Source organism: Bacillus rossius (genome assembly GCF_032445375.1).
Source record: "Bacillus rossius redtenbacheri isolate Brsri chromosome 9 unlocalized genomic scaffold, Brsri_v3 Brsri_v3_scf9_2, whole genome shotgun sequence".
NCBI classification, from domain to species: Eukaryota; Metazoa; Arthropoda; class Insecta; order Phasmatodea; family Bacillidae; genus Bacillus; species Bacillus rossius.
Window position 1 is genome coordinate 24,063,406 of NW_026962013.1, and position 26,959 is coordinate 24,090,364.

Genomic DNA, 26,959 nt, shown 5'->3' on the forward strand with positions numbered 1-26,959 from the left:
CAGAGAAGTTAAAAATAGTGTTTTGGAGGCACAGCAGAAGAATGTGCCAGATTCGCAGCTGGAAGATCCCAATTACGAACCAGATACCCAAGACTTACTGGACTCTGAGGATAGCAATGCAGGGTTCTGTACCAAGGATCGGTGCGTTAAAAAATCAGGTTTATCGAGAAAAATGCCTAGTGTAGGAAGAGTGGTGTGGTCCGATAGAGGTGATAGGGATGTTAAAGGTCAAGGTAGAACTGATGTAACAAATGTGGCCGCAGCCACAAAGTTGAAAACCAGATTCTGCAGCAAGAAGTTGGCTTCCAACCGCAGGCAAGGTGGTTTAACAGTTTCTATAAACGTATCTAATGGCCACAGCAAATCGATTGATGATGATGATGATGATGATAATGCTGTGGTTAAAAAATTTTGTCCGAGAATAAAACGAAAAGTGTCAGGCTGTATTAGTGATGAAAGTTCAGAAACTAGCGTAAGTAGTGAGGAGAATGTTTCAAGTCGTGAAAAAGGTAAAGTAAAACTTCCTACTGGACAGCAAACCCGAAATTTACGTCCGCGAGCAAAAAAAAGATGATATAAGGAGCAGTTTATTTTCATCTATCTTCATGGTCAAAGAAACTGTCTTAGTAAGTCACTGTACAATAATTGTATGTGTATAATCAAAATTATTTTTGTTGGTGTATTCTTTGAAAGCATTAAGTTTTTTTATGTAATTTTTGGAAAAACATACAAATAAGTTTCAGGGGTCTGAAGATGAAAACTGGTTATTTTTTCTTTACTCAATAAATTAATTTTCAGTGACAGCCTGAGCTGTAAACTTAGCTTTCAACTAAACAAACTTCTTGAGAATTCTGTTTCATTATTTGTTAGCATTTAGTCCAAATCCATTACAAAACATTCTGTTGCATTTTAAAAGTTTTTTGGATGTTTTTACAAAATGTACATTATGATTAGCAATTATATATAAATTTTCTGTAAATAATGGGACAATTGAAGTTTTTAACAACGTAAATTTGTAAGTGAAAATGCTACATACCAAAGAAAAGTGAATTTAGTTGCTTAAAATATCAATGTAGTGTATTTTTGATTTCTTAGAATAGATAAATATTGTTGCTGTTTTGACAGATCAGGAACATTCACGGTTAAATAAATGTAAATTGTTATATTTAAATTAATTTCATCTGTTCTACTTTTTTTCTGATCAAGAGTTCAATAACTGACAAATTTCAGTTCTGTTCAGTTTGTGTAAAATTTTGAAAGCTTATTGTATGATGGTTAATACATCTCCACAAACAGAGTACATGTAACATTTTATTATATTAATATAATGTTTGTAGTTATATATGTTATTTATTACTATAATAATTTTTTTTCTGTAGTTATTTTGACTAATAGAATTTCGGTTCCAAATACGTACTGTATTTTTTTGGAAGAGAGAAACCAAATAAGTTGAAAATACTTTATATTTTCATAAAATATGCACATAGTAATCTGTATTATAAATTATGTAGATTTTAATACATAATAGTCACCTAAATAATATATTCTTTATATAAGATCACCAGAAAAAAAATTAGTCACCCCTGGAGAAGTCATTACAATCATTATTTATAACAGTGTAACTCATCCTCTGGACTTGATAATCGCCAGGATTTGTTTAGGAAGAGAATCCTTGAGGTTGTTCAGATAAGTCACATCCAGGTTAAGCCACTCGCTGAGGATTTGATAGCGCAAAACACCAAATTGCGGGGATGCTATCTGTGTTTTACCCACTGTTCCAAGTCCCACATATTTTCAATGGGGTTCAAATCAGGTGTTTTTGCAGGTCAGTCTAGATGTAATAGGGTGGGGGAGTGTTCATAAAACCAGTCACATATGCATTCAGCCCGATGAACTGTGCTGTTGTCATCTTGAAAAATTGGGGTATCGATATGTACAGATGTTAACTGAAAGGCAACACCTTATCATCCAGAAAGTTTAAATAAACTTGCAGTGAGCGGGCCCAATCCATGATACAAAAAACACCCCGAAAACATCACAAGCCCACCTCGAGCTTGAACCTGACCTTGCACACAACCAGGATTAAATACTTAATTTGGCCTTTCAGTGCAATCGACGATGTGCGTCATTGGAATACAGGCAAAAAACGTGATTCGTCAGACCACATTATGTCCCGCCAGTCAGCTACTGTCCACATTCAATGATTTTTAGTCCACTGAAGATGTGGATCTTTATGTGCCTCTGAGAGCAATGGCCTCTTGCGAGTTGACCGACTCCAAATGTATATTGCATGCAGTTCCCTTTGCCATGTCCTCTCGCTAACATGTTGGGATGGACCGTCATTCAATGACTGCAGCAATTCCTTTCAGGTTTGGAAGTGATTTTGATTTACAAGCTGTGAAACATGTCTCCTGTCTCTCTCAGTCAGAATCTTTTTCCTACCAAAATTCTGATGTGTTTCATGGCCTCATGTAGTACATCACTGCTTGTAAATACACGTTGTACAGTTCGCTGTGAAACACCAAAAAATCCAACAACTTCATGCACCGTATGGCCATTCGGCACTGCCAAACATGTTTGCCCCTTTATGCCACTCTCGTCAAATCCTTACATCTACCCATGTTGACGTACACTGTAAGCTTGAAAAATCAGTGTCTCACTGATCGCTATTGCCTTATGGTTATGCTCACGTAGAGGCAGTGCGCAAGCAGTTGAGCACGGGAATCATTTGCTGTGCCATCTGTAGGGACTTAACGATCCTTCCGTGCGTGCGCACCTTGGTGACTAATGTTTTGTCCGGTGAGCTTATTTATAATAGATATGTATGGCATTAATATATCTTGCTCTGTTAATAATTTTTTTTAGTAAGGAGGGGGAGAATTTTTCTTGGAGGGGGGAAGGTGTTGAAGTATTTCATTCCAACCCCTTAAATTTCCTCCGTTTTCCTAAGTGTTCTGTTTTTAAACCAAGGTAATTTTTAGGCATTTGTTTCTAGCTCATGATAGTGTTAAGAAATGTGTGATCATTCCATTGACATGTAAATAAAATATATTAGATTTTTATTTTTGTAAAACTATTGTTACTTTCAGTGGTTTTATACAGTGGCGGGTACAGAAATTTATTTCAGAAGGGGATTTGAAAAAAAATAATTCAAAATATGAATTTTTATATTCTGTAAATTTATGTCAACAACAAGGTGTTTGGGCAGTTTATCTTCATTTTCAACATGCATTGCCTTTGTGGTTTGTGATTTCAGGTGGTGTAACAGCTCACCTTGAATCACCCAAAATAAAATAGATACTTTTTTTGCCGAGATCTTGCATATTTTTTCATAACTTCTGGATGGGATATATCCTCCCTATCCCTCCCCTGGTTATCTGTCACTGGTTTGTCAGTATTGCGAGTAGTTTTAATATTCAATTGTTAGATTTTGAAAGAGATAAATTCATGTTACCATGTGAGATTGAATTTATTCTGTTACCTACAACTTAGTTTTGTATGCAACACAAACATTTTTATCTCGTCACACACTTGTTTACTGTTTAATAATTGTGCCATTTGTGATTTTAAGTTTGTAAATAATTTTTACCAGAATGTTTTGATTTAGCATTTTAATTTATGTGGATCAATGTTTTAGTAATGTTTATGAGTTCTCTGTACATAATAAATTAAAACTAAGTTGGTTTACATATTTCTTTTAGCTAAATTAAATTTTTATGCATTTCTAATATCTTTAAAAGTATTTTTTTACATGTCAAGTTATTTTTAGTTATAGGGGTTATGGGAGGGTAGTAATTTCCCCCATTGCTTTTCCCATAGGACCGCTTTTGTACATAGGTACATGATATTGCAGTGCAGTAGCATAATACACTATTACATATTATGTTATTGAAATTTCATTAAAATAAGTGTTAATTCCTTTGTTAATTAATAGTCATTATTTTTTTTAAAACATTCATGCATATTTTGTAAAGGTGCTCCAAGTGCACATTGATAATTACATTATATTAAATTAATGTGGAAAGCCCTTTTGCACACATTAATTAAGCTGTTTTCAATTTCAAAGTTGAAACTTTCGCATATTAATAATAAATTGATTGAGTTGTTAAGTATTCAAATTCTAAGTGTGTTCAGTGTAGCTGAAAGTTTTTTTGGACTACATAAATTTGGTTTGTACTTCACATTTAAATCCAAGGGAATCACAGGATATAAAAAACTAATGTACGATGAAGCGCATACAAAACATTGCTATGTCTGAACATCAGGTAAAGAAGGAAAAGTGGTTGAAACCAGTAGTGAACACACAAGTAGCTTAGTTCTTGGGGAAACCAATTAAGATTTATGGAGGTGGATGTTGGCGGCAGTGGTTTGAGGGAGTGCTGCAGGCCGTTGTGGACATTCACCGCCTCGCTCGTGGCCTTAAAAATGTGGCACAAGGTCACGTGCCCACTCGTTGCCTGGACTGGGCAGTTATGAAATTGTGTTTGGCTGCTCACCAGTTGGGAAGGTAGCAAACAGCCATTTCTTCATTAACATTGGGTTATAATAGGGAACCAGTGTTTGCATATCCAAATGTTAATACCCAATAATTTTTTTTCTTTAATGCTTTTTGGTTTCCCATGCAATAATGCTGGTTTATTCCATTTTTCATGGCAAAGTCAATTTCTTTGTATGTTCCACTATGTAAGCATTGTGTTTGGTTTTATGTAGCAAATTTTGTTGCCAGATTAGTAAAATGGCCTCGCATGACAATTTTTTTCCCCCAGACTATTTGTGCCATGGTCGTTCTTTGGAATTCATTTTCAGAGTTTACACAGCTGGGTTATGCCTACCTATAGTCAAATTTTAAAACTTTTTCTTTATATAAAAACCTAGAATCAGAAGAAAAAAGAGAAAAAAAGGTTGAATACTTGAGATGAGGTATTAGTTCTTTTAGTTCATTCAATAGTCAATACGTAATTACAAATGTTAAGTAATTAGCAGTATAATCACAAAAAATTTTAAGCCTTTAATAATCCACTCAAGTATAATGGTAACAATTTTATTTGAAAGATAAAATATTTAACAGCAGTTATAATTTTGTGATATTTCTTTTTTAATATTTAAAACACTTCACATTTTGCTTTTATGTGCCTCCTATCAACAAAAACATGTGTGTACACAGATTTTACTGTCTTGAACAGTCTTGGCCAACAAGTTTTGTGAATGAAAATTTTAATGGATTCAAAACTATTATGTGACTGATATAAAGAAGTGTTTTACCTACCTTGGTTTTCCCCCCAAAATACTTGTGAAATTGTTGTTACAATAGTGATATATTTCATATTGAGAATCTAGAATTGATGAAATTTCTCCAATTCAGAGTACCTATTATCATTTGAGGATTGTCAAATCTATACATTGCCTTTCAAAGTGATAATACTATCAGAAATTTATGAAAATAACTGTGGTGACTTGCTTGGATACCTAAAAATTCTTCTAACATTTGACAAATTTAAAATATTAAGTGAAAATCTGTAATGGGCATTGCTTCATTTGCCTCCATCAAAAACTGTGGCAGTGCCATAGCTGAAAATTTTGTTTTGAGGGTCATTCTATGCTACTCCCATCTGAGCCTGTTTTAAAATTTATCACTGGGACTTTTATATTCAGAAATTTTAAACAAAGTTACTATAGTAAAAGACAAATGGTTTGGTTTTTTTTTACATAACTTTCTTGAGTATTTTTTTAAATATTTTGGAGGGTCTACGGACCTCACAGGTGCACTAATGATTGCGCTGATTGTACACCAACCTCGAGAGATATGATGCTACGGCTACGGGCACCGGCTCATGGTCGTGGTCTGTTTGCTGCGAGCCAAGCCGTGGTCCTTGGTTCCACTCCTTGGATTGCATCACACCCAGGCGAGCAGGGAATGTGTGGCAAGGCAGTGACTTGGACTGCACTGTGGTTTCCATGGGCAACACTGCAGCTGTTGCCGTCTCCTGTCCGAAGTGGTGCAGCACCAGGCAAGTCTATTGCATGCAAGTGTCTCACTTGCTTACTTTGCTATTAAAAATAAATTTAACGTGCACAATCTTTTGGGGGGTATTGAATAGCAATTAGTAGATTTATAAATATATATAAAATAGTGAATACCTATTATATAGCATATATCATATGAAATAGATACATGTATATTTATATATTAAATATCTACTGTGATAAGAATTAGGTAGGAGGGAGGGACGTGTGTGTTCATTGGGCTTAAATGATTAGAGTATGTAGTTAAACTACATGAGACTTGATAATTTGTCTCTGTGTCTTTTTTTTTTTAATAAATTCACTTTGTGTAGTGAAAATAAAGTTTTATTTAACATGTTCAAAAATCTTTGAGGCATAAGTGTAAAACTTTTTTTTATTTAAATGAAAGTAACTATATTTACATTTATGTCCTTTATGTTACTCTAAATTTGTATACATCTATACTGAAAGGGTTGTGTGTGTGTATGTACATATATTTAAAAAAAAAAAACTGTAATGAAACAGCTGAAAAGAGGTTCTATTCCCCCCCCCCTTTTTTTTTTTTGACGGGTCAAACAGTTTCAACTAATTCGTAATCTGATGAAATGAAATTCCACGTCATGCACGTGAAACAATTGTAAAACAAGAGTTAATAATGCTGCAGTGTTGAGTAGGTATTGAATTTTTAATTGTAATTTTAAGCTGTAAAGTTTAAAAAAATGTTTAGTACTGAAGTTTGTTTCTCTACAGAAACGATGAATTTTGGGACATTTCTAAGTTTGTGTTGGCTGAACTGGTTGCGTTTGTGCGCACGCGTCAGTCGTGACGTTGATTTTTTTTTTTCCTCAGGGAGAGGGGAGGCAGTTTCTGTTATGGCGACAAATACCGTATTATGAGCGACGCATTTCCTAACTTACCGGCAAACATGACGGACGAAAGAAGAGACCGACTCGGTCAGCGACCTTTTTCGGAAGGTACGGGGACGAATGTTTGCCCTTCCTTCGTGCGTGGTATCGACTACCTACGCAATCCTCAGCTTAATAAGGTAAGTGTTGACGTTCTGTTTGCCGATTCATTGTACTGATTTTATTTTGACTGTTAGTGTTATGACCTATTTACGTTTACTATTTAGCTCAAAAAAAAATTTAAACATTATCCTTTAGTCATTTTGTTGTGGCTTATTAGTTGTTCGCAATTGCAATTTTTATCTTTACTGCCTGACTTATTTATTCTCATGATGGAAGTCGTAAAATATTACCAGGACGTAAATATGTTTGAACCAAACTGATCTAATGCTATTGGCAGGAGTCATGTATTTAAACTAATATGCAAATTGAAAAAAAAATTTTTTAGGAACGATGTAATTTTTTCTTTGCATTTTTTTATTGACTTTATAGCACTCGTGTGCAATAATGTGTAGCAATATGCATACTTAAATCGCGTGATATTTAGCTTACGCACCTAATTTAATCTTCGTTCATAATCAACAGATAACCTATGACTTGTTACCTAACATGCGAAGGCTTTTAGTTTTTAGAATATGTGCTTAGCATAAAAACAACTTCAACTAGTAATAATGCCGTGGCTTCGACGTTTATTTTTTTTTCTTATTGTGCTTTTGAAATAATTTCCACTAAATCTTCCCCTTTGATAATTGTTCAAAGGCAATTACTCTTAAATTTGTTTAGTAGTATTATGTTATTCATGTACGATATAACCTAGGCATATGCATTTAAGCAAAATGTAAATCGTTATCGTGTTGTAATTTGCAGTGAACGTTTTGAGCCAATATCTCGTTATTCTAAATATATATCGTTTTTAGCCACAAATGGGTAACATTTTTTTTTAGATTATTGGTTAGTAGTTTTTATTTTTCTCTTAATCGAGCAATGGATGTTGAAATAACTGGTGCGAGCAGTGAAATACATAATTTAAATATTTCCCGCGCAACTGCTGCCAACTAATGGCGTGGAAGAATGTACAAGTCAGATTATATCGCGATAATATGGTTTTATTTGTGAATGGTTTGCAATTTTTTTTTTAAATGTTAGGTTTTAAGGTTTTCTCCACAACAGATTCGATTTGACGGGGGAGAATAATTTGTCTAGAGTTCATGGTTCTTAGGCATCGTGCCATCATTTTTACATCAACCACCTTGGTAGTCTGGTTTATCGATTCTAAAAGTTTGATTCGAGAAAGATAATTTGATTTTAATAATTACTTTATTTTCAAAAAAGAATGATTTTAAGGTCCCCTCCCACCTGGTCACACATACGGCGTGCAGAGGGTCAGAAAAAAACACGAGGTGTAAAAACTGCTCAAGATATCAGTGTGCTGTCTACGAAAAACATTTAAGAATACACTGGGGGCGGGTGAGTTCTGTCACCAAAATTCTCTTTTAAATAGTATATTTAGAAGAGTGGAAGATACAGTTTAAAAACTAAATATGACAGATACACAATAAGGAACAATTACCCAGCATCAGGTTATGGTTACCACTCAAATCTCATACTTGCCTTATGCACGACGAGAAGACGCGCATGAGCTCAGAGTATTGCGCTTAGGTCCGCTATACAATACGATACAATAGCAAATTTTTTTGCTCTTTCTAATTGTACCAAGCACGAGATTGTAAAGATTATTAGAAAAAAAGGTTATAATAGGATTACTGAATTGGTCTACAATTTTTGGTAATTCAGTTTTTACACTTCTAACATAAATTGCACGTACTTGTGGGCTTTTAGTTACGTTTTGCGAGTTATGTTTGTAATCTACGTAAAATTCTGAATAAGTGTTGTGAATTTCATGATTCTACATTAATAACTTATTACAAATGAAATTTGAAGCAAGATAACACTCGACTTTGGTTGCGGATTAAAAATAATCCACCAAACAAAGGGAAACTTTGAAGGGCTTTCAATTCCAAACAAGAGCCAATATTCCAAAAAAGAAAAACACTGGTTCTTATATTTGTCTGAAGTTACCAGGTACCAAATTTAATCCAAATCTGAGATGGTGGGGTGGATAGCCCTGGATGTACTGGCTTGGAATGCCCCATTTGCCTACAGATAAAATAATAATAGTTATTCATAGCTGCAGTTCATGGTGTTGCCCGGGCTGAACACAGGGTGATAGTGCTATATGACAGTGCAGTGGTGGACATAGAGAAATGACACACAATTACTTTTTGTATGTCTATGATTTTCTGTTTACCCATGGAGATCGATTGAACGGTTTAGAAGTTGATGCGCTGCAGCGCCATCTAGTGAAGAGTTATAACAAAATGGAAATCGCGCAAATATTCTCCGTGTTCAAATATTACCAATTTTCATGGCGATCGGTTTAATGGTTTAGAAATTTATGCTCTGTAGCGGCGAGTTACAAAAACATGGATAGCATGAAAACATTCTCCATAAAAAAAACTTCTATGTGCCAACTTACATGGCCTTCGGTCAAACGGTGATACCAACATCATATATATAAATATATATATATATATATAAATATAAAAGATTAAGTAATAGATATTCGTGTATTTTAAACTATTTTTAACTTTAACGAATTTAGTGGTCGCACGGAGTAATGTAAACGGAAGAGCCCAGCATTGCCGAGTCATCGTAGAAACCAGGGGCATAGCCAGGGGGGGGGGGGGGTTTAGGGGTTAAAACCCCCCCCCTTAGCACCAAATCTTTAATTAAATTTCTTATTCATCACTCAAACAAATTTCATATTAAAAATTAATAAAATTTTTACCATTGCAATATTTAAATTTAAGTACCGAAAACTGCTAAAATAGCACTATTTTACACCTTAAAATCAAAATTTTCCGGGGGAGGACCCCCGGACCCCCGCTTTAACACGGGGGGGGGGGGGGGAGGGATGCTTCTTAGCACCCCCCTTACACAAATCCTGGCTACGCCACTGGTAGAAACTCTGATCTGTGAGATCCGTCTCCGTTGACGTGATCTTCATTTCTCTGTCACTGTATAACGCGCCTTGGAGGCGATACCGCAGGAGAAGTATGACAATGGTGTGACTAGAGCTGGCTAGGCGAAAAGAAACTGCTGTGATTGGCCACTGCATTTCGTAGGGACACCGCAGTACCCAGTACTGAAACCGGGACGGTAATTTGCCACAAGTAAAAAATTCTCGACCTGGCCGCGAATCGAAGTTGGGAATTTTTGACTTAACAGCTAGAAGCTTGTAACCACTGATCCACAGAAGCGTAAACGCAGAATATAGTTTCAGGAGAGAGAAAAAAAGGACGGGGGGGGGGGGGGGGAGAGCGATAGAACATTTTTGTTTTCTGTTTGCTTTCAAATTCTTTCAATTTTTTCGGTTTACGGGAGAGGGGATAAACCCCCTCCACCGCAATCTCTACCCTTTATACTGCGTACGCTTTTGCTGATCCAATATGTCTGAAAATATGAATTTAGAAAGCAGTATTTACTACTAAATGATACGAGATACTTGTTCATTACCAACTTGACTATTTCATACAACAGAAGCAATAATTTTGGATATGCTTCACAGTTTTAATTATATATAGAACCTAACCTATGTATGGAATTTTTGTCAAGTCAGTCCCTTTATCGAGGTTCGCTAGTGTTTGCAGTTACCTTGAACATTTACAGATTCACATTCTCTCTGTCTCTCTCTTCCCTCCCCCCCCCCCCCCCATCTTTATTCCCCTTGATACCTACTGCCTTTGTAGCTGCGCGTCTTTGTGTTAATGAACAAGCGCCTTCGTGAGAAGGCAACCCGGATAAGATTCCAAACTTTTTTTATGCGCGAGTTCAACTTAGTTGTTTATAAATATTTACTACAAGTCTACTGCCAATTGGATTCATTGGAAACCTTACAAGTTATGTGATACGCACAGTTCACGTTTACAGTTATGACCACGGCAATTTTTAGTCGTTAATTTTATTTTTAATTGTGAAGAGTTTGAAAAGTGTTGCACCCATGCACTTAGTTTATCTCGACGGCCCTAACATATTTATAGGCAAATGTATAAACGACACTCGTGTGAAGGTCGCGCTTGTCCTCATTGGAAGTTCCTCACACGCTCAATACACACACTGATGTGTGGTCGACAACCTTCACACGAGTTAGATAAAATTTCAGGGTCAGTTATCGAGTTAATAAAGATGCGTTCAAACTGGGCGTCAGTGATTTTCCTCGTGACTCCATCCAATACCTACAGTAAGTACAGCTTGTTTCCGCTTTTACGGAAGAAAAAAATTAATGAATTTAATAAGTGCCCGACTTCTCAATTTTGTCTTAATATGATCCTTCCTGGTCACACATATGGTGTGCAGAGATTCAGAAAAAATCCACGCGATTTGAAGATATCAGAGTGGTGTTTGTTTACGAAAAGCGTCAGAATAATTTTTAGACTTGAAAAAACGCCCTATAAAGATTCTTGAAAGCACGCAAGGGCCTTGTATTTCTCCGCCATCTTATGTTAAGATTACCGCTCAAATTTCATAGTTGTCCTATGCACAACGAGTAGACTGACTGCGCGCCAGTTCAGAGCCTTGTGCTTAGAGACGATACCGCGCCAGAAACACCAGCGAGTGTCGCACTTATCATCCCGCCTCACTTAACACTGATTAGATGGGGTACTTAATATTGTTGAAGCGACTCGCGATATTTCAATGGCTTGTTTATAGCTAGTTTCCCCCGCAAATGATTTCCGTAACTGCTACATTCTCGTATCATCGCCCGTAATTCCAGCCACCTCTCTGCCGATGAGACATTGTGCTAGGTATATGAAAAAAGTCACATGCTATAGCTATTATAAGCCAGGTGGCGAGATCCGAGACGGCCGACCGCAATATTATTATTCTAGTTGGCGGAAGTTGCCCTGTTCGCTGGCCCAGTGGGGGATCCAGAGGTTCACCTCGTAGGGCACTCTAGGATTTCAGAATATCCAGAGAAAAAAGTCTTAAAATTACTAAATTTGTATTTAATCTACTCACACTACACATAACATCCAACCACCAGATTTTAATATTCTACAAGAAATTCATTAATTATATTAAAATATTTTATTGGTTTCAGAAACAATCATTTTTGTCGGTAATATTAATGTAGCAGACAACTGGTTTTTCGGGAGGGGCACTTGCCCCTGGTGCCCCCCCTTGGATCCGCCACTGGGCTGGCCTGGGTTCGCATGTCGGACGAAGCTGAAGCGAGCGGACAGCAATGACGTGTCCTGAGAGAGCGCACACGCCGCACAGGTCAACGCCTGGCACGGGCCCAGGCACACGTACCCGGCGGTAAACAGTAAACATGGAGGGGCTTCCCCTCGAAGGGGGTAAAAATAAAAGCTCCCCCGTAGAGCCGGGAGATGACTCGGCGAATCTCTCGCGATGTGAGCACGGCCGCAGCGACAGTTTCAATGCCGTGCTTGGATTTGGAAACTTATACACACATGGCCTTGTTTACTAATGCCAGAGTAATTTTGGAGTCAAGAAATAAAAAAAAATTATGTATGTAAGAAAAAGTGGCCTGCGAGTCTAACTGGATGAAAGTGTTTCGAATTTATTTTTCACTTTTGAATTCAACCTATCATTCCATTTTCGGCAATTGTAATGGGGTCTAATTTTTGGTTTTACATATACATACCAGTAGATTTGTATGCATGGACGTAAATCCGGTGGCCCCCCCCCCCCCACTACCCCCCTGGAATTAAAAATTCACTATACTGCGGGGGCTCCTTGCTTTTGCAAAATCGTAGCTGTGAAATGGAAATGATGAAAGTAATTTCCCCCCCCACCCCCCCCCCCCCCCCCCGCACCGTCTTAGGGAATCTACTGATATAGTCCGTCTCACGCTTAGATTGCAGTACAGAGTAAATGTTGAACCTTGTTGCCAGATTGATGCTACCCGGCTTTTTAACATTTAAAGTATTAGTTTTATCATCGTTAATTTAAATTGTACTATTTCTAATTTTTCTAAGACAATGAAATAGTGTCTACTGACAGTATTGTTACAGGTCTAGTAATTCTGATATAACATGTAATTAAGCGTTAAACACCAATTGTTATTTCACATGAGCACTTTTTAAAAAAAAAAATTAAATTATGTAAACATATTGTTAGCTAAAACTGCTGGAACCAAGTGGTCTCTTTCAAGTTATGTCACCTTAGAAATAACAAAAAAATAATAATTTTATCAGATGATGCTCTTGATAAAATACAACATGATGTTTATCTACAAATCTAATTTAAAAAAAGACAACTTTTTTTTTAGATTTATTAAAAAAATATATTCATTACTTTACAAAGTCGTTTCTGAATCTTTTGCGCTCTGTGGTGTGCATCTGGCAACAGAGCACGCCTAAACAAGGACAGCGCTAATGGCAGAAATCGTGCGCTGTAAAGAGAGAGTAAATGCCCATTTAAATGCACACTTGCAATCTTAGGGATGAGATGCGCGCTGTAGTGTGTGGATCTCCCGCGGGCGAGAGTAGAGGGAAGCCTACAACTCACGTAGTTTCTGTTCCCTACCACGTTCGTGCAACTTCGGATTTCTCTCAAAAATTGAAATTAAAAAAAATCGAAGGGTTAGGTCAGTCACAACATGCTTGTTTTCATTGGAAACTTCTGATTTAGCGGCTGAAGTGGCGTTAATACCAAAACGCAAAACTTCGGAAATCTTCTGAAATTCTTGCAGGGAACCGAAACTACGTGAGTTGTAGGCTTCCCGAGAGTAGGCGGGGGTGAACGCTCAGGGACGCCGGAGCAGTTGTCTCCGTGCACCGGGGGACAGCAGTGCACGGGCGCGGGGTGGCCTTGGGGGGGCTCGCACCTCGCCGTGCGGCCCGGCGGGGTTTCTGGGGCAACCCGGTGGCGCAACCCGGACGCCTCGAGTTCGCTGATCCCGCCTCGGACAGGCTCGAGGCCATCCCCCCCCCCCCTCCTACTCACCCATTTTACCTTTTACTCTGTCCTACTCCAGCACTCTGTCGTCCTGTCGGCCGGCAATTACACGTAATTGTCGCGGACTCCTTCGCCTTGGTCGACATCATGCCAGGACATTCCCCCTGCCAACCTCGGAATTTAAATTGACCAAAAAAAAAAATCCGCGTTCGTAAAAAGAGCGTAATTTATGTGGCCCGATGCCCTCTTAGGAAAGTATACCAGTTGTTGACTGTTTAATTTGGTTTTCAACAGTGATCGGTCTCTAGTTTTATGCACAATGGAGTAAAAGTTGGAATTTTTTATCTGCATTGGAGCGCGTTTGACGCAGTGTAAGACAGATAAGTCACCTATTCCAGAGGACCTGGGTTCAGATCAAAGGTACGGCTATCCCGATTTTGTTTTTTTTTACGTGATTTCTCGAAAATCTCTGCAGGAAAATCTGGGATGGTCCCTTACTATAGACATTCCTCCATACATATCCCAGGTATGTTTCGTTTGTTTAAAGTCCCCTCGCTGTCGACACTTTTTTAAGTCCAAGTCTATAAAATGACTACTTAGTTATTGCAAACTTCCCTTCTGTTAGCTTTATTCCTCTCGAATTACGGAAAGGCATATGTAATGTACATACGTAAAGCGTTACTCTTATCTAAAGGCCCCTTTTTGCTTGGATTTGGCCAGTACCCATCAGAAAGTCATTCTGAATACATAAGTACAGTTTATGGGACATATATAGGTAATTGCTGTTAAATGAATAATATAAACCGGAGTATTGTGTTTGTCTGAGGAGAAAACCTGGCAGCATAATCGAAGTTCTGGTTTCATACGAGAACTCGTAGACTATCCACGGACGCATGAAGCAATTTCATTGCTCTCTCTCTCTCGCTCTCTCGCTCTCTCTCTCTCTCTCTCTCGCACACACACTCCGCCGTGGCATGCGAACATGACCAGCGAAGCGTTAAAATGCAGATTCATGGTTACTGGTTCCTGCCTGGCGTGTTTTACAAGACTATTTTTGAGGCCCACGCTGTGTGGGGCAGGTGGGGGTTTGGTTGTAATGGTTTGTCGTTGGCCGCAGACGGTCGATGTGAACGTATGGCTATAAAGAAATACGACTGTCAACATTCAGTTGTGTCCAAACTTATCCGGGTCATGGGTTCGAGATCCATCTCTCGAGCACGTAAGGTTTTTTAGAATGTTGTCAGTAGTTAAGCCATTCTGTTCGGCAGAGACGTTAAGGGGAGAGCTGGGAACTGAAAGGCGCCATCTTAGTATCAACAGTTTTCATGTGTATAACTATTTTTCGTCATTTAGTTCTCAAAATTTGGCTTCATTAAAGTATAGTAAATGATTTAGCACAACGACTGAAGTTAATATTGACTGGCTGTTACGAATATTTCCTCCGTTTGTGATCATGAAATACTGTCCAATGTGTGTGTGTGTGTGTGTGGGATCTCGGCCTTAAAGAAAGCCAATCTTCAATACTAAACGATACAAAATTATGACATAAAAACTGTTGGAACTAATGTTATCTTTCGCAGCCACATCGTGCAGGACATTCCCGCCTACCTCGGCACTTTCGTGACAAGAAATCAAAAAATCCCCCGTCCGTAAATGCGTGCAATTAGGCGGCCCGATACCCTTATTGTAATTTTGCATCAAATCAAAAATTCTGTGCCGTGGGAGGTTTTAGAATTGATGTCTTTTTTAGTCATTCCACTAAGGTAGAGACTTTAATCATTTAGACCTATGAGATAATAATAAGTGCCCTTCTTGGTAGCCGTGATCCGCTGAGGCTTCACGGTAACGAGGCGAGGATCTGTGGTTCGATCCCCACTTCCGGCGTTGCCCTTTTTATGAGCACCGAGTCTTAAAGCTGGTTTTCTTCCAGACCAGTGCGTGTCGAGTGGACGAGAAAACGGCAAGTATGCGAGTGAGGCAAGAAGCTAGTTTAGTTGATGCTCGAGTGTCTAGCTGTACTAATTAACTCCACTAAAACGTCGTCGTTCATACCTTTCCACTAAAGTGCGAGTGAAGAGGGGTGAAGTAATCTACTCGGCCATAGAACGAGGAGGGAGAAACAGTGAAAACTGAATCCATGTTTTGCGCGACATGTGACGCTATCTGTTGGGTGGGCCCGTAACTATAACTACTAGCGGAAAAAAAACCTCTAAAACCTGAGGATTTAAAATTGAAAGTTTAGTTTTATAATGTTAATTTAATTACTTGACTAATTGCTTAGTAACAGAAATTTAAACTGTGCAAGAAATACTTAATGCTGAGTTGTAATAAAAAAAAATATGTTCTATAGAACCACAAATTACGTGGCTACCAAATTAAAGTGTATTAATTTTCACTGGTTTGTTTGCCTGATAATAGCTTATGCATTGCTTTTCACAATATAGCAATGTTATTAGTATATTGTGAAAGCTACTATCTAGCGGGTGGGTCCAATAAAACTACTTCAAAAAACTAGGTGTCAGTCTCGGAAATTTAGAGTACCTCCCTCCATTTACTCGACCGTCGACTATTCACTGAACTCGATCGAGCTCACTCGCCGTTTGACTAAACCACGCGACTACTCCAGTTCTGTTCACACACATGGCGAGTTTACTAAATTACTGGTCTAGTGTAAACTAGCCATTGGACATCCAGAATGCGTGTAGTATATATATATATATATTTTTTTTCATTCTGTAGCTTTTAAATCTAGTTCAGCTTTCTAAAGTATTTATGGCTAATGAGTGTTATGTGAACTCTGTTTTCCCACATGTAAATTTTTAACTGAGGAGCAAGTTTGTGACATGGTTTGATCAAGAAAACAGGTTTGGTCGGCAGGCTTTTATATCGTGCACGTGAAAGTTTAACCTTTTATTCAAATTAAAACGAAATCTGTATGATGGGTGTATTTGTGTGCACGTGAAATACGGCTATGGGCAGTAAAACAACAGTTAGTGTCTGGCCTAACGAATATCGCTGCCCGGTTGCTTTCGACGCCTTGGATACCATTTATTACATCGCTGCTTTCGACGGGCGGCGTAAGGCTAAAGGCTCGCACCAAGGGCGAGCGAATCAAGGCTGTCGCTCAGCGATGGTTTGCTATTATTGATCGCGGGGCCGCAGCCGTGCGTGACTTACCGTCCAGACCGTCTCACTGACGACAGCTTGACCGAGTTCGCGACTGCTTGTACAGGATGCCCCAGTTTCAGTGGTATACTATAAAAGTTTTAATTTAGACTATTTACAACAAATCATACCATCGAATTGAAGGTAAACTAACCTAGGTTTTCTTACAAAAATGTTGAATATATGCACTTTTAGTTATACGGCACACATCCCAACCTTCAGTCCAATTCTTCTCACTTTTTGGCTAACACGTCCGGAGTAATGGACGCAACAGCCTCTTCAATACTGTGTCTCAACTCTGGCAAATCATTAGGTAGTGGCGGAACGTAAAAGTTCGGAAGGAAAAAAAAAATCTCATGGTGGTATGTCAAGTGAACGCGGAGGCCAGTCATCGCGACCATTGGCGGATGTTTTTGCCATGAAACGTACGTTGAACTGAAATTACAGATTCACTCTTGGCAAATTGCAAAACACACAACGCTTTACGCTCTGGAGTCGTCATTTTGCGTAGGTGGTGTTGCAAGCGAGAAAATAAAGCAGTTCTCGCTCATGCGCTTATCTAAAATTGTTTGGAGTTACTATTTAATTGTGACCTTAGACCAAAACTCTATAAACGCTTACAGTTGATACTATTTAAATTTATAACTGGGAAATGTTTTTATGGACCTTTATTCAGAGTGATTTGAAATTGATATTTCGAACATTCATGACCTCATCTTCGTTCGGATATTCCATCAATCTTGCAAAAAACAGGTGTGTGCTAGATACGTTACAGCAATTCTCAAATAAAAATTTGTATTTCAAGTTACCCGTAGTCTTGACATAGTATGATTACAATATAAGGTTTTTAATTATTTATCAAGCTGATAGCTTTTCTTTTTAAAATGGTTAGTTATTTTACCATCCCGAGGTGTTCACAGGAGTAGCCAGTGTTGGTACTTTTAAAATAAAGTTAGTTTTCTTTCTGTGCGTTATTACTCAGTATTTGGTTTGTTTGTTTTACTCTTACAAGGATTGTGTGGTTCTTGGAGACTGTTGCCAACGATGACACTTGTAAAAAAACGGCTTGCCTTGCAATTTTAAAAGTTATGTCGTTGGCAAGAGTTTCCAAGGATTTTCCTTGTAAAAAATTCAACAAATTTTTTTATGTATACTAGTGAAGCCACGTGATGGAGTCGTATTTATTTTTTGAGACGTGTGGCCAGTTCGCGCCGAGCTTCCACTGGAAAGCGCTCGTGGGTTTTCACCAAGCTCGCGATGCTGAACATATTCCAGCTATCGGTGACGCAGCTGTGACAAACATCAAGAAGTGTGATGCTGAGGTAGTGCAGGTGAAATAATAGCTGCTCTTCGCGTATTTCCACTATCGCGTGACCGTGCATTCCAGATAATCACTTTTTTTTTATCATATCAGAGTTTTCGTTTTGACCACGTTTACACCGCACTATTTGAAGACATTCTCATGATTGGTAAGAAAGTGCTTGGCAGGATTCACGGAAATAGATCGTTTACAGCTCGAATCTATCCAAATATTTGCTTTTCAGTGTTTACCACGGTGGTTGTTTAATTGCATGTTCAAGCCATCATAATAATAACCTGTACATCAATTCACTTACACAAAACCAATCAAAATATTTTATTTACCTTTTGGGAGTACCGGCTGTTGCACGTCTTTTTTAAAGCTAATTACAAGCAAATAGAGAATATATGTCGTTCTGAAGTAAAACCTGCTTAGTCTGAATAATAAATAACTCCGAGGAGAACATGTTCAGAATACATTTGTAACTAGTTGCTGAGTAAAGCATATTCCACTGAAGTAGTTCCAAGTGTCGTGAGACTGTGGCATTTGACCCGAAGCAGTTTTGATACGCAGTCAGCTGGGGCAGCTGTAGATCAAGCTGTGTTATAAGTTGAATTTCGTATGGTTGTCGGAAAGAAATGACGGTTGTTAGTAGAATCCTGTATGTTTAGATAATAGTTGTCTCACGTGACGTGTCTCGAATTTAACACTTGTAAGGGAACTTAATATTGGAATTTTATGAGGTGGTCTGCGGCTGGCGAAGGAGTGTGTTCGCTTCGTCAGCAGAGAGAGTTGGCTGCCCTGGCAGTGCGCCGCTAGAGGCGTGTGTGCAGTTCAGCCACTGTGCAGGAATCACTGACTGCTAGCGTAGCGCGCCCCCTCGTGGTCACTCACCGACTTTCTTACCGTGAAGCCCAGCAGTTGGACGTGCGCAGACAGAGTGATGGTAGTTGTGCCGAGAAGCGCGTGAGATTTACTTGTGTAGTGGAATGGTGGTTACCAACGAGTATAGCGGGTTGCAAGGCTGGAGGTCTCCGGTTCGGTGCTAGGGAGAGTGAGAGACTCCAGCGACCGAAGCTGTGCAGGGCAGATCCGTGAATAGGAAATAAATAGTGCGTGTATGGGACAACAGGCATGAACTAGTTTTTGAGTATAGTCCATGACTCTCCAGAAGAGGCAAATCCAGACATCAGAATTCCGCCCACTGTGGTCCCTAACCTCTTCCTCATCCCCTTCTCCTTCCTTTCATAGTTTACTCTGGTGGGGTCAGACTTAAGAGTGAAGACCCCCATCCGAATATGGTACATTACACAGTGGACTGTGTATCCTGCCACGGTTATTCTGTCAGCAGTGTTTGTAAACAGCTGCATATGTTAGTTTTCGTAAACAAACATGTGTTGTTTTGCATGTGACAGGAAGTGTGTACCTCCAGGACATGAGAACCGTCAACTTTAAGACAATAGCTGTAATGAATGCACTGTACTTCCGGCGCGTGGTGGTATAGGTTGTAACCCGTCCATTTTCATAGGAATTACGGCAGTTACGTCCTTCGATCTGTTTTACTTCATGATCCGGCTATGACATGGTAAAAGCACAAAACTGATTGCAAGATCAGACAAGTTAAAAAAAAAATTAAAAAATGGCCGCTTGTTAAACTTGGCTGCTAGGGGTACAATTTATGACGAATTTAACATAATAATTATTCTCTTACCATTAAGTTCTATTGAAATCACAGAACGGATTTATTATTTAATAACTGAACTATCTCATGTCCTCCAAAGGCCGATGCAATTCCTGAGGTGTAATGAGACCCTAGTTCATGCTAGTTCAGTGACCCGGACTATCCCAGCCCACCAACCAGCACTCATCGGAGGAAAAACCTAAACCCCGCCCCTGCAGTCAGATTTCATGTTTGTGGCCTTTATACTTTGGTACATGAATTTCTTAGATCAGAGTTATGATGTGAATGATATAATGGAACATTAAAAAAAAGTTATTATTCAACTAGCCTTGAAATACATCTTAATTGGCCAGGAGGAAAGAAAGTGACGGGTAGTCTTCCTGGCTGGTGCCGTTAGCTTCGCGAGCAGCTCCGTTCGGCCTATAGCCCGTCCCACTCTTAGATTGCAGTACACGGCTTATGGCGCGCGCTGTTGCCAAATCTCTAACATATTACGAATTTCAGGAGATGCGTGTCTTTGTAATTTGGATCGAACAACAAGCATTTTAAGAAATCATATCGTAATTTATAATATTTTATACTATTACACATATAAATTTGTAATAATGCCACTTTTATGTAAATTTCAAATAAAAACTACCTATTGCAGACGAAAATTTCTTATAGTTTTCTTTTCTGTTCTAAAAATCATATATATATATCACATTTTCATGGGCCCGATAAATGCCGTATTTTTGGACAAGTCATGTCCAAAATGATAAATAAAATACGGTAATGGAAATTCTCGGTCAAGTAAGTTATGGGAAAAATCCGAGCAATTGGTTCGAAATGGGGAAGATTTTTTGAAAAACAGAAAAATCGCTACAACTCCCATAATATGAATAATATCGAATCCGTTTTAACGTATGATGAGTCGGATTACCTAATGCCGAAAAATGTTTTCTAAATACATTTTTGATACGACCAGCCATAACTGCATGGGTTCGAAAAAAATTTTCACCGGACAAAAAAAACGTAACTGCCTTAGTAGACACCTTATCAAATCTGTTTAAATTGTTTGTAATAATATCATAATTATTTTCCAAAACTTTGTCTAAAACAATGTTTGATAAGATGCTTGGTGTTGAGAAGGATAGAAAAATAATTCAAAATTTTGTACCATGATCGCTATTGAATTCCTTCGTATTTATTTCATACATTTTACATATTATGTTCAAGAATCGATTATAATATTTTTTTGTTGGCTAAGGAAGCCATGTATTTGAAATTGCTTGTAGGACAGAACCCCACTTATCTTAACACACGACCCTGTTTCCTCTTACGACGGCAGCGCGCGCTCTTGTACTGATAAGACACATCTTTAACAGCTATTTACACGGAAACTGTAGAAGCAATTGAGATGGGGCTGCTTTTAAAAACAAATTCAATTCATTTTGAACATTTTTCCCGCTTTCGTCCCACATCTATCTTTAATAGAAAAAAAATTTTCCGCGGGTCGACTTTTTGATGTGTCAGTTTGTGAGAAAATGCATTTCAATATATTAAAAAAATTATTTAAGTGAAACCTGTACAGTTTTTGTCTTAACATTTGTTCGGTGGCGTCCTAAGGCATTAATTTACTAATTAAAAAAATCTGAATGAAATACACATGTAGGTTTTCTTTTTTTGATGTGAAACATATCGGAATACTTCAAAACAGTTCGCAGCGAATAAGTTATGTTTTTTAATTTTTTCGGATACTTAAAATATTGTTAAGTATTCAAAATAAGCATTGCCTGATGCGTATTTTGATTCTATACAATATGAAAAAAAGCTTGGTCCAAAAATTAAAATTTTAAATTTCGTTTGATATTTGGCAACAACGCACGAAGAAACAAGGACAGTGCTAATGGCAATCGGCGTGTGATAGAGAGAGAGAATGCGCCCATTTACTTCCACACTGCAATCTAAGAGTGGGATGCTCTATAGCTGTAGAATAGTTGGAATCAGGGGCGCAACAACAGGGGGGGGGGGGCCAAGGGTATTTACCCCCCCCCCCCCTGAAACCATTGAAGTGGGGGCAACCGGGGGCAAAGAAAGTGCTGTGTAATCAATTTTTAGATAGTAAAACTGCTTAAATAGCACCATTTTCCACCTTGAAATACAAATTTTCCCGGGGGAGAACCCCCGGACCCCCCGCTTCAATAGGGGGGATCGATGATTCTTTATAAAAAGGTATATTGCCCCCCTTTTGGAAATTTAGTTGTTGCCCCCCCTGGTTAGAATTACTGAATATTTAACACGGGATCTTAAATATTACATTTTTGGAATTCGTTGATGCGTTATTATTGTGTAATAAATGGGACGGGCGTGCTGGCGCGGGTGCGTGCGGCGCGTGGAAGGGAGGGGGGCAGTCGGGTCGATGGGGCGGTGCCCGGGGACGATGTCTCCGCGTCTCGGGGCGCCGCCGGGCCGCGGGGCAAGGAGGCCCCGGGAGCCTCGCAGCTCGGCGATGGACGGCCTGGGCGAGTGGTGGCAGCTGCAGCAGTGCCCCCTGGCGGACGACCTGGCCGCCGCCGACGGAACGGTAACCCTCGCCGCTTCGTTCGCTCCCCGGGGTCGAGGCTACAACAGCGGGGAAGCCTACAACTCACGTAGTTTCGGTTCCCTGCAAGAATTTCCGAAGATTTACGAAGTTTTTTGCGGTTTTGGTACTAACGCCACTTCAGCCGCTAAATCAGAAGTTTCCAATGAAAACAAGCATGTTGTGACTAACCTAACCTAACCTTACCCTTTCGATTTTTTTTTTTAATTTCAATTTTTGAGAGAAATCCGAAGTTGCACGAACGTGGTAGGGAACCGAAACTACGTGAGTTGTAGGACTTCCCACAACAGCGAGCCATCACCAACCCTGCGACTTGGAACTGTTGAAGAAAATCTTTCTTCAGCGAAGCTTCTTTTCATACTATCGAATATTGCGATACGGACAAAATGGGGAAACTGGTAAGAAATACGCGAGACCAGTGGTGTCAGCGAATCTGGCGGTGTACCTAAGTTATGTGCGTGAAACTAGTTTACAGCGGCGTGGAGTGTAAAATGGCTTTGAAAGCTTAGTACAGTGTCTCGTGCTTCGCCAGTGCTAATTGGCCAGTGTTTCCCATATTATCCTATTACGATATTTGATATCGAGAAAACTTGTGATATACTTAATTATTTGATTTAAAAGCGTAATTTTTGCTTTAATTTTGCGACAATTTTAACAAGTGTAAACGTGATGCGTGTCGCGAAAATAAACTCATGGCCTTCTAGGCACAATGTCTGCGTGTTAGAAAAGTTTTCCAAACGCTTCAATTCAAATATAGAAGACGGATACGCAAGCCAAAACGTAAATTGAAAGTTGGTCGCTGATTGCGTTGCGTTTTTGCGTCTTGCGTAATTTATAATCTGGCTAGAATAGGTACCTTCTGTGCTGAAGACCTGAAACTCGCTGGAAACCTAGGAGATGGGTGGATAAATATGGAGAAGTTTTTTATTAATTCTGTCTTGAGTTACATGAATGATTCTTATTCTCGCATTTTATAACCGGCTCTAGAGAACCGGTATGCTTTCTGAATATTTATCTAGCATTTTTCAAATGTGCCACTTAATGTTGAATATTGTTTACAAAGCCACAAGACTGTGTTCGAAGGGGAGGAATAACAGTTGGTTTCCACTATCAGTCGCGCTTGATTGATTTATCTATGAACAGCTCGAGCACCAGCTCATGGAAGTGTCTTATCGGAATCAATTCGCAGGTTTTTTTTTAATAGCAAGTTTGACATTTTATCGCCTATTATTGTCGACACTTTTACTGTTAAACAGCTTGTTCGCACTTTTCACCTAGATTAGCCAGAAGCACTTAAGAGTACGTTGACTTATTACGAACATTTTTCTTGTCTTACTCAACGAGTTTTACCTTCTCGAAGACACTTGCATGAAGATCCACTAATATAAGTCGTTGTGTACTTAGGAGCATGTTTGATCTAGTAATTGAAGGTCTGTTGTGACACATTTTAACAAGATGGAGAACGAAACAACACTGAATATTACACACTGTGATATTTTGTCCCCTCTTTGTTTGCATCATTTACACAATTTCAGTTTTTTTTACAAAATATTTATGTATCTCGCAAAAGCTAGCTTGTGTGCGAGTCCAATGAGTGTATTTCATAAATACTAGTAGTACTCTTGCAATGTGACGTTACATAAACATCATAACTACTAGTAGTACTCTTGCAATGTGACATTACATACACATAATATCTACTCGTAGTATTCTTGCAATGTGACATTACATACACATAATATCTACTCGTAGTATTCTTGCAATGTGACATTACATAAGCAACTATACACTCGTTGAATTCTATGTTGAGAAATACAAGTAGTAGTTTGTAAGATAAAGTAATAAATTAATGTAAAATACATATTTGAAATATCGATTAAAAGAAAAATTAATTTTCTATTAAATAATTGTATACTACGATAGAAAAGAAAACCCACGAGTTAAATTATTTAATCATTAGTTGAATTATTTTCAATTTAAAGATAACTTTTTTAATAATAGCTGCCACTATGGAAGCAAAAAATTCTAAAAGAACTATATGAAATAATTTGGTAAAGTAAAATAGTTTGTAATGTTTTTTATTCTGTGTATGCCGTGTAGGACATTATGATAAACTTAATTTAACAGAATTTTACTTCTACGCATACTAATTATTACGTACAATGTTTTGATTACATTACTCTTAGAAATTTAAAGTTTCTTGGATGAATACGCAAGGAATTTTTTTTTTTTAAATTTTAATTAAATGTTCTTCCAGCATATTCAGGCGTCTATTTGTAAGGTTGGAAAACTATTCGCCATTACAAGTAAACCGATGTACACTCACGCTTATCAGGTGTTTTTTTTTTTTACGATGGCTCTAAAGATTGACACCGTCCTGCCTTTAGATTGCGCCATGCCATGTCATAGCGTGGGATATCTCCGGCGCTCCTGACCACTCGCAGGTAGGCCGGCTCCCAATTCACCTGTACCTTTGAATATATATACTGTATAGAAGTCGCGAGTGGATAGGATTTACTCTACGTTTTTCATAAGCGTATAATGAGCAGCTTGGGATTTTCACCGCTGCAGTGCGCTGCCGTAACGCCCTGTATCGTCTTAGTTGTTATTTATACGTTAGAGCGCAGCACTGTCGCCCGCTGTCATTCCCCGCACCCCTCATCCATCATTCTCTGCAGCTCAACGTCGTTCAACAGGAGGGGGAAGGGGTGCTTGAAGAGTACGACACTTGTCCGCTAGGGACCACCACAAGTCGATGCCCTAGAGATGGTGGCGATTGCGGCGGTGAATTAACCAACTACCTCAAAACCGTATTAGAATTTTTAACCTGGGCTGGCGACTTCTATACAGTATAAATATTCAAAGCCTGTACGTACCTGTCCTCGGAGGTGGCATCGCGAGGCTGTCCAAACTGGAAGTAAAGCATGCAAGTAAACTTAATATACGTCTAATTTTCTCGTATTCTCCCAAGTAGGGGCCTACAGAAATTACGCGATTTTGAAAAGCGTTTTGTAGGTTACGTTTGATTGTAAACTGAAGTAATCGACTCTTAAAATAACTTCACTTAAAATATAGTTCTATAATCGGCGTATGTAATGAAAAACTAATATTTAAAATTTTTTTTAAAACTAAGTTTGAACAAAGACATGCATATATACCAATCGTAACTAACGAAATAAAGGTGAAAACTTAGTTAAGTAGAAAGCGTTTGAAATAGTGTAAAAATTTACAATTTTCAGCTTTACATTTTTGCTGGGATGAAATTTATATATTACTTATATATCCATTAACAACCTGTTTAGCTGGATAATGACATTTATAGAGGCCAAAACATTTTCCCGAGTTGCTCTAGTACACCTCAAAGACAAGTGAAGTATGCAAGGAGGCAAGTATAGAACTGTGTACCTTAATTCGGACACTGCCTTAATTCGCCAGCTTGACTAGAAGTAGAATGACATCAGCGGTTACACCAATGCCTCTTCGAAATTTACTGAAAAATTTGTGAAAAATGCGCAAAATAATGGTAGCGGAATGGAGTGGGAAATGGGAGTACCCCGGGCACACGCGTTGTTCCTCTCATTTCCCTCTTTCCGGAAATACTGGAAGGACCCTTTGGGGATTGAACCCTGGCAGCCTGGCGTGGTGAGGTAAGATAGCGAGCGCGAGTGGCCTCGTCAAATAATCTACCTTTTCATCACCAAAAAAATTTACAGTTTCCTCTCCAAAAAAAAAACTACAGTTTCCTCTCCAAAAAAAAAACTACAGTTTCCTCTCCAAAAAAAAAACTACAGTTTCCTCTCCAAAAAAAACTACAGTTTCCCCTCCAAAAAAAAACTACAGTTTCCTCTCCAAAAAAAACTACAGTTTCCTCTCCAAAAAAAACTACAGTTTCCTCTCCAAAAAAAACTACAGTTTCCTCTCCAAAAAAAACTACAGTTTCCTCTCCAAAAAAAACTACAGTTTCCTCTCCAAAAAAACTACAGTTTCTTCTCCAAAAAAAACTACAGTTTCCTCTCCAAAAAAAACTACAGTTTCCTCTCCAAAAAAAAAACTACAGTTTCCTCTCCAAAAAAAAACTACAGTTTCCTCTCCCAAAAAAACTACAGCTTCCTCTCCCAGGCAATCCAGTCACTACCGTGGCTTCACCTTCAATAAATCGGCTCGATTGTAAATGTTTGCTAATCTGCGAATGCCTCTAGAACTGCAAGTTAAATTTGACTTTGTAAAAGAAAGAAAACTAGTCTGAACCGGTATGTACAGGCTACTGACGTTTGGTTATCGCATAACCTTGTGTATACTTTTAGCAGATATTACTATTACATAAGCTGCTGGTGCCT

At 38.5% G+C, this 26,959-nt stretch overlaps 1 protein-coding gene across 3 annotated transcripts in view; it reads left to right on the forward strand.

Moving 5' to 3' along the window:
• The first annotated feature begins 5,785 nt into the window (after positions 1-5,785).
• LOC134542962 (NADP-dependent malic enzyme-like) overlaps positions 5,786-26,959 on the forward strand; it is a 65,849-nt gene continuing 44,675 nt past the window's right edge. Inside the window, exons 1-2 of one of the 3 annotated variants that reach the window (XM_063387591.1) lie at positions 5,786-6,008; positions 6,853-7,048. In XM_063387591.1, the coding sequence (XP_063243661.1) occupies positions 5,956-6,008; positions 6,853-7,048 (249 nt within the window). In that variant the 5' untranslated portion in view covers positions 5,786-5,955. Of the gene's footprint in view, positions 6,009-6,852; positions 7,049-26,959 lie in introns of those variants that run through there. The other 2 variants (XM_063387589.1, XM_063387590.1) reach the window with 2 other exon arrangements.